General features: G+C 41.3%; 1 protein-coding gene across 3 annotated transcripts in view; it reads right to left on the minus strand.

Moving 5' to 3' along the window:
• Tbc1d4 (TBC1 domain family member 4) overlaps window positions 1-16843 on the minus strand; it is a 160531-nt gene that overhangs the window by 41305 nt on the left and 102383 nt on the right. For all 3 annotated transcript variants that reach the window (XM_075950169.1, XM_075950170.1, XM_075950171.1), the window contains exons 5-8: window positions 14403-14535; window positions 9267-9358; window positions 8931-9041; window positions 6945-7064 (exon numbers count right to left, since the gene is read on the minus strand). In XM_075950169.1, the coding sequence (XP_075806284.1) occupies window positions 6945-7064; window positions 8931-9041; window positions 9267-9358; window positions 14403-14535 (456 nt within the window). The remainder of the gene's footprint in view (window positions 1-6944; window positions 7065-8930; window positions 9042-9266; window positions 9359-14402; window positions 14536-16843) is intronic.

Raw genomic sequence — 16843 nt, forward strand, 5'->3', positions numbered from 1 at the left:
CAGTCTAAAGGCTTTCAGACTCTAAGGCATTTGCATACATGGTGCTGTTTCCTTTTCAAACCGTATTCAGAAACGTCTTACAATGCCTTGGCATGAAGTTTACTTGGTTGCTGTAACATGTATTTTCTAAGCCCAATAGACCTAGAAAGCCATACTTGTTGGCTCTAACATACTTTCTTTACTTATTTCTTTGAAAACCTATGGTTTTTTTTTTTTTGTGGCAGCTCTGTCACTTGGCATTTGAATTTCCAAAGTAATCTTTCAGCTTTTACACTGTTCAGTTTTCCCACTCAGCTGTTTTTTTGTTCAGCTTTCCAGATGTTTTTCTAGCCTTCCATTGACGTTTTGCTTTATGGTCTATTACTGAAAGTTTTAAGACCTCTTTCTTACTCTTGGTTGATTGTTTTAGACTTGTAGCCTGTCTTGTTTTACAATGTAAATCATTCTCTTTTTTTTTTTAAGGAAAAAAGATAAACTTTTAATATGCTTTTGAGAAAGACTGTACCTCAGAGTAACCAGAAGCAAAGCTCCCAGTCGATGAGACTTGTCCCAGTCAGCAACATCTTTTTTTTCTTGTGTGTGTGTCTGTCTGTCTCAGAGAGATTTTCTTTATTTACTTCTTTTTCTCTATTTTTCCTGAATACCATACATCACCACACATCCTCATTCCAGTTTTCTCCCACTGCCCTCCTCCCAACCCCCCAACCTTTCCTCTCCCCAGATCCACTGTTCCTTAAGAAAAGAGCGACCACCCTGAACACACGCAGTCTTGTCTGTAAGTTATTCATATCCATGTTCTGTGTATTGATTATAGTTTTAGATCTCCATAAGCCCCTTCTAGACTAACAACTACACCAACACTAAAAGTCACGTCCACGGACTGTGAGTCAGACGGCGTAAGCATTTCACACAGCTTAGTAATTCCGTGAGACAGTGTTGGTCACTGAGCTCACGTACAGAGACTATAATGCTGATAGATTATTGTGGCCAAGTTAACTTCACAGCTTCTAAAGCACAGGCAGTGATGTGAACTTAGGGAGAACAATTAAAAATGAGAGAGAGAGATACACAGGAAGGAGTAGGAAAGGATTCTGTTATCTGTTTTGGTTTGGGATGAATGAAGAGACGTTATCTTGATGGGTCTCCGGCCAAAAAGAAAGGTGAGCTGGTTGCTTCTAGGCCCCTCTGAGCTAACAGGTCACCCCCCCCCAAAAAAAAGTGAGTCCTCTTATACTTTTGGTTGTGAGCCTAGTGTTTAATGACTGAGCCATTTTGCTGGTCCCTCCCGTTGCTGAGGCAGTACTAGAGAGTTGACCCTGACGGCATGGCACGAGGAGAGCAGGTCCCACCCTTTGCCAGCTACCACAGTCAGGAGAGCTAGCCCCACCCTTCACCTGGGCAGAGTGGGAGAGTTGGCCCTGGTGGCACATGAGCTGACCAACTCAGCTACCCCCCAGTCCCAGATCCAAAGCTTTGAGTTGGCCAACTCCAGCATGTACCCTATCCATGAGCTGCTGGAGCATGAAAGAGCCAGTCCTGCAGAACCAAAGCTGCAAGATCTCTGTGACACAGGGCACAACAGGATATCTGAGAGACGTCCCAGTGAGGATCTGGTACTGTTACTGTAGCAGAAGCCAGGAGCCTCAAAACTCATTGACTCATTGAAATGAATGTTCACAAGAAAAGCTGTTTGGGCAAAATGGTAGACTGTGTGACCCACCAAGACATACCACGGCTTCCACAGTGAGATTTTTTTTCTTTTGGAAGATTGGTTGCAAGGGGAAAGGGCAGATATAGAGGGATGGGTCAATGGGTAGGATTGTGGAGAATGATATGAAATTCACAAAGAACCAGTATTATTAAAAATAAGAAAAAATAATGGTATTATTACAAGGAAAAAAGTCTCCAAGTCCCTTCTCAGTGCTGCCCTCCTGTGGTCAGGCTTTACGGAAGAAAGGTGGAATTACAACTAAAACACATTTTCCAAAATACCTAGCACCTCACTGGGGTTCCTTAAGGCCTTCAGTTCTGCATTACAGCAAGAAAACCTCTAGTAATGAAACATATTTACAGCTAATAAATTGTTGCGTCAGTGTGCAGCTGAGAGACAATCAGAAAAGCTGACTGACACCTGCTACTTTTAACTGCAGCTTCTATGCCAACCTGCCCAGTGTCTCAACAGTTGACAGTCACACTAGAGAAAGCAGTCACACAGCACTAAAACATTTTCAGGAGCAAAACAATTTAAGTCATGAATTGTATTTTGCTCATTGTGGTGTTTTATCCATGACTGTGTGCTTGTTTTTGTGTAAAATAAAGGAAACTTACTTTAGAGCTAAACTCTACCACAGGCGTTGATTCTCCCACTTCCTTAGGGACACAATGGACATTACTCTAAGGAGAGGAAGAGAAGGACTGTATTCAAAATAAACCACGCTCTACACTAGTGAGGATACTGGAAACTCAGGAAGCAGCAATAAACAAGACACAAGGTTTGTCTTTAATTCACAGCTTTCTAGGTTTTACTGAATGTCGTTTGGTAACTCATATGCCAGTCATTTTCCTTAGGCCTACTTTTTAGTGTCAACGAGCTGAGCTTCTAAGTAATTTCAACATGGATCTCATCTCATAAACAATTGCATCTCACTCCGGAAAGCAATTATTCCCTAAACGCAGGCTGGAGAGAACTTCCTACTATACAACCCAAAGGAGGAAGACAGTAAGTGGTGGAACACAAACTCCTCTAGATCTGTTGTCTCACTTGCACCAGACAGATGGGGTCGCCAGCCTTCTGTCACAGTCGAAGCACCCAAGACCTAGTTAGGCCACAACATTTATAGCATTTGGAATCTCTCCAAGATACAAAAGCTACCAAAATAGATGGGCTGCGTCCTTGCTTAGAGCCATCGCAACAATTCAAGGTATGCAGAAGAGACACTGAAAAGTCAGCCTGCCAGGGACTGTTCAGAGCACCAAGGTCTAAATGGAGAGATAGGCCAGCCCTTTAGCTTTTGTTGTAAACAACAGGTTCCAGCCTACACTGAATACCCAGCCACCTCAGATCTACAGGGTGGCACTATCACAAAGCTAACTTACAATGTAACTCAGTAAGTGGAGAAGCTACACTTTATTGAATTGGAAATAAAGCTGCCCACGTTCATAGCTGCCTGGCTATAGAACTAGCCAGGGCCAGGTCTTCCTTTCAGGTCCTTTAACAACCTCTTTGTTCATGCTAATGAAATTATTGCTAAATACACCGTTCTGCTGCTTGGCAGCTAACATCGGCAGAGAGCAGTCCCCTACAGACCTGGCATGTTAGAGTTTCACGCATCGTGCTTGTCTGGAATAGTAGCTCTCAAACTTGAGGTTGTGTCAGTTTGACTTGGGGGCGGAGGGCTCTTAAAGTCCATGCTAGTGACCCGACTCCAGAACTTCTGATGAAGCAAATCTGAGATCAGACCAGGCTTCTGCATGACTGACAATGTCTTAGATCAGTGATTCATGGTTCTCAACCTGTAGGTCCTGACCCCCTTGGGGTCATATATCAGATATTTACATTATAATTCATGACAGTAACAATATAATTTGATGGTTGGGGTCATAAATATGAGGAACTGTATTAATGAGTCACAGCATTAGGAAGGTTGAGTACCACTGGCCTAGACAATAATAAAGTTGCTCATGTGTCCACACTTTAAGCATCAATGGCCATCCCAGAGCATGAAAGATTGCAATGGTGAGTTAAGTAGCAAAATTCATACCATACATCAGAATAACCTGTGGAGCCTCTTTACCAGAGAGGCCTTGGCTCACTACCAATATATTATGATATGATGAGCTCAGGATACTGCTTCTGAAAAATTGCTAGCTTATAATCATGACCAAGGAAGCTGGCAGAGAGGTTCAGTCCACTTCACTACTTATTCTGAAGGTTCTTAGTGAAAGTAAAGGATTGCATATATATATATATATATATATATATATATATATATATATATATCCACAGTAATAGAAAAAGAGATCATTGATAAGCAAATCAACTGTGAGTTTATAATGGGCTGTTTTGGTTCTTCTCAGCTATCAGGCATGTTCACTCTGGAGAACTCTGCTCAGTTTCTTTCTACCATGCACTCACTCCATTACAGGGCAAGAGCACCAAGGTTTATGCTGTTTAAGTCATGCTTCCACAGTGGTACATGACCTCATTAAGATTCCCCTCCTATTCTCTCCTAAGAGAGGTTACATTCCACCATGAGCAAGATAAACCATAGTCCCCTCATAGTAACAGGTAGTCTAGGTTCTGATCGATGTGAACAAAGGAATAGGCTGGAGTCCTGGTCATCTTCCATGATGACCATAGCGCCACTTCTGGGATGCAACAGTCACAGAGGCCATGCCTGAGTCCAATGAGGGAATGTGTCAGCAAACGCAAGCTGAGGGAAAGCGTGCAAAACAGCAAGCCATCTAAATTCAGGAGTATCAAGATCCAGAAAATGAGGGAAGTCTGATGTGGGATTCCCCTCTGTATGTTGTTATTACCATTGATTAATAAAGAAACTTATTTGGGCCTTTAGCGAGGCAGAACAGAGATAGGTGAGGAAAACTAAACTGAATGCTGGGAGAAAAAAAAAGATGGGAGTCAGGAAATGCCATGTAACCGCCAGAGGAAACCTTGTCAGCAGGCCCTGAGCCTAGTGGTAAAATATAAAATAATGGAAATGGGTTAATACTAGTTGTAAGTACTAGCTAACAATACACTTAAATGATTGGCCAAGCAATGATTTAAATAACATAGTTTCTGAGTGATTACTTAGGGTCTGGGCAGCTGGGAAATGAACAAGCAGCCTCCCACAACAGAAGCCTGAGAAGTTTCTTGAATAGCAGTTATGTCCAACTTGTAGGTTATAGACAATATGAAACCCATGATAGCCATGTATGTGGCCCAACACTATTTGCCATGTATAAACCCAACTCTAGAAACTAAATGTCACTCTCCCAGGCTTGTTGTCAAGTGTGGACCCCAGGTTCTATTGATGAACAAAGCCAGGGGCTATATATAACATGTATATTCATTTGCACACACACAGAGAGACAATTTCATGCTGATAAGTCTACATTAAATCCAACAAAATACAGTTCCTTCTGGATTCCTCCATTTTCCTCTTTGCAATTCCCTTCTTTCCAGGATGTCACGAACATTAGTATATTTATAGATGTGATCATCCCCTGACTGGGTCCATTCCCCTGAATGTGGTCTAACACACTCTTCACCCCACTGAGGCTACTACAATCCCACTGGAATCAGTACCCTACTCAGACTCTACCTCCCACAAAAGGCACCTCTCTCTGTGAATGCTTGCTCCTCCCCTCTGCCTCACATACCTGATGTGGGATTCCCCTCTGTATGGCATGAATATGATTTATTACCATTGGTTAATAAAGAAGCTGTTTCAGTCAAAGGCAGCAATAAGTCTCTGCCAATTCTAAAGTTTTGGAAGTTGCTCACAATGCACTTCCTGTTTACTCAGGCAATATTATATCCTTCTGGGGTCTTTGAAGAATAAAGAGTTACAATTATAGTTTGCCCTAGTTATAATGAAGGATAAATTAGATATAAAACTTTAGACTCACAAAGATAGAACAGATGATAGAGTATTTTCCTTAATTTGCCAAATGTAAATAAACTATATAATTCCTGCTGTTTTGTATATGTAATTTTATTATGTTAAAGTTAAAATCTTCCTTTTTATTTAGACAGAAAAAAGGAAATGCTGTGGGATCCCTTCTGTATTCTGTGAATATGTTTTATTACCTTTGGTTAATAAAGAAGCTGTTTCAGTCAATGGCTTAGCAGAACAAAGCCAGGTGGGAAATCCAAACAGAGATATACAGAGAGACTAGATGGAGTCAAGGAGATACCATATAGCTGCCGAAGGAGACAGATGCTCTGGAAACTTAGCAGTAAGCCACAGCCTCGTGGCGATACATAGATTAAAATAAATGGGTTAATTTAAGATGTAAAAGTTAGTTAATAAGAAGCCTGAGCTAATAGGCCAAACAGTGTTGTAATTATTATAGTTCTTGTGTGATTATTTGGTCCTAAGTAGTTGGGAAATGAACACACAATATCCATTTACACATACACAATCAGACTTCTTTTTGCAGGCTATACCCTCCTTCAATACTCAGGCTCCCCAGACCAGACAGGTACCCTCCTCTCCTGGCAGCTGCCTCCAATAGGTGTTGCACCATGCAGGTAACACTCATAGCTTGAACATGGCACCCAGCCCTAAGACCTTATGATTCAGAAAGAAGAAACCAAAGTAAAAGGGGAAACATTTTGCTAATTTAAATGAAATACAAAAATTTACTAAATAAGATAAAAATTATTTCTATTACTTTATACTGTCTTAACATTTTATATCAGCCTCTCATAGTGGATAAAGGAAAGGCAAGCATTTTAAAAAACATTATGAGATAGAGAAATGTTGAAAGTTCTTATAGAACTGCTCATCAGGATTGGACCTCCCCCCATTCTAAACATATGTGCCTCTTAGATTCTAAACAGACATGCCTCTACTTAGATTCTACACAGACGTGCCTCTACTTAGATTCTATATAGACGTGCCTCTACTTAGAATCTCTGTGGTTTCATTTCAGATATCAGAGGCCAGAGAACAAACCTAGACCTTTAGAAGGAAATTTATTTATGATATTTTTTAAAAAGATAGTATAGCTATATAGCCCAGGCTGGTCATCAACTCCAATCTTGCCTCTGCCTCTCAAGTGCAGGGATGACAAGATTATCTTACTGCAGAATTAATGAAATTAAAGTGATATTGCCCACCACCACCACCACCACCATTGGGAAACCTTCAGTGAGACAATCATGAATGAAGCAAGAAACAGACATGTTTACCTAAGATAGCCCAGCCCAATCTTACCCTAGAGAAGATATTTTCCAAAGAAGAAGTTAAGGATCTCTTTGCTTTGTTTTTCAGAATGTCAAGCTTGAACCTCCCGCCACCTGTTGAATTTTCTGGGATGGTATTATTTGGAACAACCTAGAAAAAATAATGAACAGCAAAGTTATAGTGCAGACACACTCAGGGTTCAATGAGGCTTTAAATGAAGGCTGAGGAGTAAGTTGTTAAAAAACACAAGCAACCTTCAGTAGCTCAATTAAGAAGTAATAATTTACACTCCACACTGTGACTTGCAAAGATTATAAGGAAAGGAATTTACTATTGTAAGTAATAAAAAAGACAGAAACAAAACCTTTTCTCCATGCCTTTCCATTTCACTTCATTTACCAACAATTAAACTCAGGATGTCGATTTTTATGCTGCTTTTCAGCTGGCTACAACCATTCCTTTCTAAGGTGTCTGTTTTGAGTACCAATTACAGGGGACAATTAAGTTTTCAAAGAGCAGAGCTCTCTGTATGTCAAGCGCAGTTCAACAATGCTTCTGCTAAGGTCCAGTTTCCAAAGCTGGAGAGTGGCTCAGTCATTAAGGGAACTGGCTGCTTTAGCAGAGGACCCAGCTTCAGTTTCCAGCACCCACAATCTTCTATAACTCCAGTTCTAGCGGATCCAGGGCCCTTTCTGGCCTCCATGCACACACATGGACAGACAGAAATACATGCAGGCAAAATAACCACACACAAAATAAATAAATCTTTTTTTTTAAGCCTCAATTTTCATTTGTATGTTGACCTGTACTTTTCAGATTAGAAAAGCTTCGCCAGAAACATGAATCAATGAGGTGTCCACTGTTAGGTCCTTTGTGTATTTAATCCAATTCCGGTTCTCTGGTGCCATGAGCAAGTGAAGCTAGGGGAAACCTTGAATGGGCCCTCAGGCACTAGGCAAATGTGAAAAATGTTTGTGTAAATGCTAAGAAGAGACATCTGTGAAAATCTGGTGTCTTAGGGGAATCTATCTCCCAGGTATGTTAAAAAAAAAAAAAAAAACAGGCAAAGGTCAGGGAAATCAGAGACTGGAACAGTCATCTCTACTTCAGGACCATACAAGAGGCCCTGAAGGGCCACGGCTAATCATCCCAAGCAGCTTTGGAGGGGAGGATGAGCTGGCTCAGCTGCATGCCTGACCACCTGAGTTAGATTCCCCGAGGTTTGTGGGGAAAGAACTGACTGCTGCAAGCCCTCCTCTGACCTACCCACTGCTTCGCACTCAAAGTGAAGACAATGTATTAGAGACGGAAGCAGTGGATTCGGCTGCAAAGCAAGGCGTGGTGATACAATTCTGCCCCTGGAGGGACTGAAGCAGGGGGATGCAGTGTTTGGGGGCAGCCTCAGCTACATGTCAAGTGTCATACAAAATAATGTATGATTGCAAAGAGTACTGTGAAATACAAAACCAGGATCTATGAGCATCCTCATGAGCTGCACATGTAAGAAACCTCTTTGATGCTCTTGTAGAGGTATATTTTTGTTTGTTTTGAATCATTGTGTAGCTGAGAGTAAGTTCAAAGCTATAGGTATGGACATGCTGTTCCTCAGTTCACAGGGAAACAGGTGTGCATATAGAAAACTATTGTCCTTATCACCATTCAGATAAAACAGGCATAGAAATATGTAAAAGAAAATAGATTAATGTAATTTTTAAAGGAGGTACATTGCATGTACATCATGAACATACATCACGAATTTTAGGGGTTAGGGTTATTCCTACCCAAAATATTAAATTATTTTATATTTTGAAAAATTATTTTTATCTCAATGTGCCAATGTCTGCTAAAATTTCCCATAAACTCAATAAACGCTAAAATTTTGGAAGTGTGATAGACTTCCACCCTACAAGAGAGGAGAGCACATAGGAAATAGGAAAGGAATTTCTTCCATGTCTTGGTGATGTTTGAGCTACATGAAAACAGAGACAGACATAAGACAGAGCAAGCAGATCTCACCGCTGGCCCTTCCCCGATGTGCACGTGGGTCTTCTGCTTGGCTTCACAGAGCTGGCGCAGGTGCAGGATCACAAGTTCGTTCTCTTCCTGGTCACTGATGGGCTTCATTTTCTGTTGAGCAAAGGAAGCAAGAGCATATTAGGGCAGAACAACCTTGCTCTCTTGTCATAGCCTCACATAGATTTATACATTCAGAGGATAAATGTAAATCTATCTTTCCCATTCTGCTAACTCTGGGCATGGGCATCTTAGAGGCAATGGAATGGAAATGAAAATTCAGTGATAGGACCAATATTGTTCCTTATGTTTCTATACAGGAACTGTGAAGAGCATTACCTGAACACGTTCAAAGATGTCGGCTTGCTCGTTATCGGTCAGTGAAGAGAGATGCCTCTGGATGACTAGCTTGGCTCGCGGTGGGTAGAGACCTAAAAGGAAAGGCGAGGGAAGCGTGAGGTGGAGGCTGGCTGCAGAGACCCAAGTGTCCATCGGCCATTGCACTTAACCCTCCACCAGCTGGCTCCTAACTTCAGTCTTTCCAAGAAGAGGCCCCTGGAACATGGAACCTGATGACAAGCCACTCCTCCTAAACCATCAGATCCCACAGCAGACCTGGACAGAGAACATCTACGAAGATGCTAACACTACTAAGCACAGACAATTTCCATTCACTAAACTCATGAACCGACCAGAATGAGAACTCGCAAGGGAACAAACACACCAGCCCAGAGCCTGTGCTAAGAAAGTTAAAAGAAGGTCAAAGGCTAGCCTTGACTAAACTGCTAAGCTTCTAACTTCAGATCATAAATATAAGCCAGCAATAATAACACTGAAATACAGAACGACTAAAACAGGAGTAATCCCCTCTTGGGAACTCACATTCTGAAAGAATAAAGTTTCATTTGGGGCAATTACTTTTTTGGAAAATATTTTACTTCTCTGTGTTGTGATATTTATAAATCTTTCCAAATTTTTGGTTGTTGTTGTTGTGGCTGCTGCTGTCGAGAAGGTTAATTTTGTAGCCTAACATAGCCTCAAGATCTCCTCACCCTAGTACCCACATTCCTATGTGGCACATCTTTCCAGATGTGCAATGCCATGTGATGCACCTTTCCAGGCATGCAGTGTTGTGCAGTGCACCTTTCCAGATGTTCGGTGCTGTGCAGTTCACCTTTCTAGATGTTCAGTTCTATGCGGTGTCCCTTTCCAGGTGTGCTAAGCCATCAATTCCAGCTAATATTCTACATTTTAAAACATAATTTATATTAAGTCTTTAGAGAAATTTCCATAAGGATGCTTCCACTTTTAAGTTTTTTAAAGAAAAGTTTAATTCACAGTGACAATGATCAAGTGACCATCCATTCTGAAAAAGCAGGTTCCCGCTGTGTGGTTAGCTGACGTGTTAAGTATTGTCACTATATGTGGATTACAAAGAAGATATTTAGCTACATATAATATACAAAAAACTTTTTAACAATTTTTAAAGATAATTTGATATTGAGCAAGATGAATCAGAGGGTAGAGGTGCTTGCTGTCAGAAAGTGAGAAGCCACTCCTCCAAGTTGTCATCTGACCTTCACGTATGTGCTACGGCACAGGTGGACCCACACATAACAAATACATGGATAAATATAATTTAAAAACTAAAAATAGTATTATTATTCTCAGACTGTAGTAAATACATCCTATAACATTAAACTGTAATCTTGATTTTCCATGCATCCATGATTGTTACTCACGGTGAACAAGCAAAGCAGTTGACTAAAAATCCTTTTTTATGACTTAATTTGGTATAACAGAGTTTGAATACAAACACTATCATCAAACAAAGCATACTGTCAAGCTTTCTCACTGGATTTCTAAGAAAAGTGCAAAATGAAAGCTCACTGAAACATAGATTTGATCACATTTTAGCCACGTGTGTGTCTTGTGGGCAAGGGTTGTTTACCTGTGCATGTGCTGGGGAAGCCAGAGGTTGTTCTTAGACACATTTTCTCTCTTCCTTTCACCTTATTTTGAAATGCCATTTCAGCTTCAGCTCGACTATGTTGCCATCTGACCCCCAAGGCACAACCGTCTCTGCCCCCTTCCATAGCAATGGGCTTGCAGGCTCATGCCACCATGTCTACACCTTAGAAGGGTGCTGGGGATGCAAACCTATGTCCCCATGCTTGCACAGAAAGCAGTTTAACCACTTAGCCACCTTCCCAGTCTCTACATTTTATTTACTTTTTGAAAACTACCTGGATCTCCGCAGACAGCTTGGTAAGAAGCCCTTCAAAATCATTTCCAAAAAAAAAGTAGAATTTGGTTCACGACTACCAGGATTAGTGCACAGCTGGCTTGCATAGGCCTGGTTCCAACGGCACCTGTTGTGATTCACTCCATGAACACGGACAAGGACAGAAACTTTCAGCCCCACCTTTCTCGCTGAAGCATACAAGAGTCTGTGGAGAGTCACATAGGGCACACTGAAACCTATTTCAGTGGTAGGAAGCACTCACAACCGTGGCTTCTGGTGTGCTAGCAAGGGCTCCTTAAGAATCTCTTTGATTTAGAGCAAGAGAGGCTCTCAGATGATGTGTTATGATATTGATCCACATCCCTGGGTGATTAAAGGAGAAACCCATGAAAGGCTACATGCAGGCTGTGCCAAAGCAGAACATCAACTTTATATACTATATACTGTGGGACCAGAATTGGACCCTAGATTTAAAAAAAGAAAAACAAAACAAAGATTGGTGAAGATCAGTGAATGTTTCATTTGGATACTAGTTAATATTGATGGGTGAGAACTTCCCATTCTGATCATTGAGCTGTGCTACAGAGGACATAAAGGATGGACATGAAGATTCAGAAAACTCTGTAGCCATTGTGCAAAACCAAAAGATCAAAGATTCTTCAACTTGTCCTTTAACAGATATGCTGTCTCTGCTGGTCAATAAATTAGTTTTTCATTCATCTTAGGATGTAGTTGGGCATGGTGGTGCATGCTATTAGTCTCAGAACTCAGGACACAGAGGCAGGACGATCTCTGTGAGTTAGAGGCCATTCTGGTTTACATGATAAGTGCCAGGACAGCCAGGAATACATGGGGAGCCTGTCCAAAAAAAAAGCCACTCCAGGACCACCATCTTTCTCTCTCTGCCTGTGAGTCAGGATGGAGCTCTCAGCCACTCCTCAGCACCTGCCTGCATGCCACTGTGCTCCCTGCTATGATGATAATGGACTAAATATCTGAAACTGTAAGCAAGCCCCCAATTAAGTGTTTTTTTAAATAAGGTTTGCATTGATTATGGTGTCTCTTCAGGGCCACAGAACACTGCTAAGACAGCAAGGTTTCCAGTCCCAGCCATGACCTCCTTCTTGTTGAGAGGGTCCTACGTGTAATTCGAGAGCTGTTGGTTACCATCAAGATAAATGATTCACATGAGCAGTGTTTTGAGAATGAGTTCCAAAACTTCCTCAATAGTTGTATCTTCTTCTTATTGGTGGAGTTTTGGCAAGTTTGGGTAGCAATTTATGTATCATTATTTCTTCCAAGTAAGCAGTTACCTGGAATGAGCAGGTCCAAGTTTTTAGCGATTGCTTTTAATGCTTTTGCTTTGGTTTGGATTTGTTTTAATTTTTACATTTTTTTATCTGAATAGAGTTTTCCCTTCTTTCAGGAATAAAAATGCTTTTCTCTTTTAATGTTTTTATTATTTGGTTTGTTTACACCGAGGACTTTCTTTGATTCAGCTGGAATATCCTGTGAATAGATAAACAGACTCTCTCTCCCTCTGTACAGCTAGCTAATCCAATGCCATTAGCTCCCACATAGATTTACACAAACTACACACACACAGGCACATACACAGGAATACACAAACTACACACACACACACATACTGGCACACATAGGCATACACAAACTACACACACACTCACAGGCATACACAAACTACACACACACTCACCGGCATACACAAACTACACACAGGCACACACATAGGAATACACAAATGTAGAAGGGAGCTGCGGGCTGCGTTTCTGCCACCCGGCCGTCTGGCTAGCTTATGCCCCGAAATAATTACACGGAAACTGTATTCTTTTAAAAACTGCCTGGACCATTATTTCTAGCCTCTTACTGGCTAATTCTCACATCTTGATTAACCCATTTCTAATAATCTGTGTAGCATCACGAGGTGGTGGCTTATCAGGAAGGATCTTAACCTGTGTCCATCTTGGAGAGGAGAGCTATAGCACCTGCCTGAGGTGTCTGCCTCATTGCCTTCTTCCCAGCATTCTGTTCTGTCTACTCCACCCATCTAAATTCTGCCCTATCAGGCCAAGCAGTTTTCTTTATTAATTAAGCAATGAAAGCAACAGATACATAGAAGACACTCCCACATCACACAAACGACCCCCCCAACACACACTGGCACACACAAACTATACACATAGATACATATACACATACACACACACAGGCACACATAGGCATACACAAACTACACACACACACACAGGCAAACACAAACTACACACACACACAGGCACACACAAACTACACACATAGATACATACACACATACACACACACACGTTCCATTTCGTAAATGTTCCATACGTTTTAAAGTAACAACTATTCCATAAAATCACCCTTAAAAACTTTAAAACTTGAGTATTATCTTAAAAATAGCTTTAGATAATTGTAGTTATGTGGATATTCAAAAAATCTACAGTTTGGCGCGTGCTTATTTGGAGCCTATGGGATAGAAATTACGACTAGGATCTACAGCTCGGCCTTACTGTGGAGTTTGCCGTTTCTCTCCGTTACAGCACCTATCATCCCGAGCTGCATTTCTCTGCTTACGCTCCTGCCTCCTCCTCCAGAGGGAAAAGTCTCTGGAGGCACCGTATGTGGCAAGCATTTCTGTTTCCCCAGCACATGCTGCCTGGTCCACAGCAGACACTCACTCGACAAGTGTTATGACATTGCATCTCAGCACAGATTAAAAAGAAGAAGAAGAAAACTTGCTTCATGATACCACCTCCATTATCTCAGCTTTTCCAAGGACGCTAAAAAACCAAGCAGGTTTCACTACAGTGCTCAACTTTCAGAATACATCCCCCAAGTGAGAGAGGAAAGAAAAGGAAAAATTGAACAGTCCGAGGTGCGTTTGCCTCCCTCATCATTCAGCAAATGTTTGCTCATTCCCACTGTGCACATACATAACTGGTCTTAAGAGCTGTGGGAAATGCAAGCCCTTCGTGTGAATTTGCCTTCAGAAGAAAAGGGAGCGAGACAGAGAGAAAGTCAAGCATGCAGAAGCTGCTGATAGCTCAGTCGGGTTTGACCGGGCCAGAGAATGCCTTTGCGGTTCTTGCTCACAGTGAAACAAAGAACCATTCAATGGCGGTGGGGACTTCAACATGTCAACATGCCAAAGCAAACTCTCCTCACGCCAAGGCCACACTCCATGGTACCTTCAATCCTCTCACAGAGCTTATGCAAAGAGTGCATGGGGCAGGCCTCGCACAGCTTGATCTGGGTCTTGGCGCTCTGCAGTGCAGCGGCCGTGCTGAAAGCTTGCTTGAGAGTTAGCATGACCTCATCCACCTACAAGAAGAAACAAAACTCGGGTCTATAAAAGTTGGCTTTCATGGAGACATAAAAAAAATATCAGCAATGTGAGCCTTTTATCGATGGCTGACTAAATAATAAATAATAGAATTCTGATGACTAGCAGAGTTGGCAGAGAGCAAACAGCCGTCTTGAAGTCAGATCTTTCAGCCATATAATTAAAAGCTGGACGCAAAGATGATTGCAGTCTGTGGCGTATAATACGGATCTGTTACTCGGATGCTATTTTCAAGTCCCACGGGCAGCTACGCTATCACAGACAGTTTAATTAGTAAATCAAATCTTTGCTTAATTGAATGAGTTATCAGATAAGCATGTCTCTGGAAGTTTCCTTGGATACATATCGGGAGCAGCAAACTCAAGGCAGCGTTCGGTTGTCTTAATAGGGATCCTTTTCTTCTAGGCAGCTGTAAAAGCAAACAACGTTGTGTCTGGGTCAGTTCTGAAGGGAAGTGATCTCAAGTAAAATACCAGTGGGGAAATCTATGCATACTGTTAGCCGTGTTTCTACACTGTCTGACTTATTGCCATTCTACTTATGATTTGTGATTCTAAATTGTGGTGTCTAAATGCTCAAGAGCTGGCTGTCACCCTGGGGCCAGCAGCCCAGGATATCCAGCCTGCTCTCTGGCTTGCTCTTGCTTTGGCCGAGCACTGTATCAACTATCTAGAATCCTCGAGGTTCCTTTGAAACCAAGTAGCTCCTCATCTTCCTCAGGCCACAGCGTCTTTTCTGTGACAAGGCTACTTGTGGAAGGGGAGCCGTTCCCACACTCTGTAGGACTCTGGCAACATTTGAAAACCCTCATGGCAGAGATATTGGATCCTAACAGCCGCGCCTCAGTCATGTCTGGTGAGCAGAGTCACCTGTGATGCTTAGAGCAGCCTGCTTCCACTTCTTGGTCCTTCTTCTCCTCCAGCCTGGCTTAAAAAGAAGATGTTTTGAAAGAATATTGATCCACTTCTGCATTTGAAGCCTCGTGAAACTAAAAGGAGACCTCAAAACCCTAAGCAAGCAGCTGACATTGCTACATTACGTTGTATGACCAGCCTTAGAAAAGTACAGAAATAAGTTCACAGCACTCCACAAGTCAAAATCAATTTTTCATAAAATGCTACTTTATACTACCATAAAAAGAAAGAGTTTTCATTTTTATAACTAGAAGCATTTAATATCTTTACATTTTACTTACTTAGTTTAGCATGCAAAGAAAATGTAAGTATTTATGTATAATACTCCTTTATTCTATTTCTTATTTCTCATTTATGTCAGACATTGATGGGGCTAACAATAAACTTGGTAGAATAATATGTAGTATGTATGTTTGTGTATATGTGAATATATATACATATATATAATTTGTACGTTAAATATATAACTTATGTAAATACCTTACATAGTATGCATATGTATGCTCTTTGCCTTTGGAAATTAATAAAAATTAGCCCTCTGGAAATATTGGATGTTTGTGTTTTCAGTTATGTGTTCAGATGTTTGTAGTTGACAGTTGCAAGGCTGGGGCAGACTGAGGGGACATTGGCAGTGGCACCGGTATTTATCCCTACTGCATGTACTGGCTTTTTGGATGTATACCTTGTTCAGCCTATATGTAGTAGGGAGGGCCTTGGACCTTCCACAAAGCAAAGTGCCTAACCCTCTCTGAGGATTAGAGGGGGTGAGGTGGGAGGGTGTGTGGAGGCAATGGGAGGAGGGAAGGGAGTGGAAATGTGGATTGGGATTTTTTTTAAAAAGAAAATTAATAAAAATTAGCCCTTTGTAAATATTAGATGTTTGTGTTTTTTGTTCTTTTTCTAGATGAAACAAGGGGCCATTGCAAGGGTGTCTGAAATGTGACCTTTCCTTACCACAAATACTATGAAAATTCCATCTGTCCTACAAAATATTGTATTTTTTCTAAAACCCACCACTTTTTCAGATGACGTAAATTCTGCCACAAGGTTAGTGTACTTTAAAAGTTCAAATTGGAGCATTATGAATACAAGAAAAAAGCATCACGGGTCATGTCAAAAGGGCAAAAGCAGAGGAACAGAAAGAAGTGTCAGGCACACAAATGAAATGCAAGTATTCTTGGCTGTCACCCCAGCACAGTTCCTGTCTCATAAAACAGCATGAGATCAGACAAAGACAGTTGATTCACATTAATAGGACAAGAGATATGAATATAGATGTCATATATCAAGCCTAAGGATTATATTAACTTTTAGATTAAAAAATAACTGAAGACCATCTACTCTTCCTTTGTTAGAAAACACCTTCAGTTTT

The sequence above is a fragment of the Microtus pennsylvanicus genome, chromosome 15 (assembly GCF_037038515.1).
Source record: "Microtus pennsylvanicus isolate mMicPen1 chromosome 15, mMicPen1.hap1, whole genome shotgun sequence".
NCBI lineage: Eukaryota > Metazoa > Chordata > Mammalia > Rodentia > Cricetidae > Microtus > Microtus pennsylvanicus.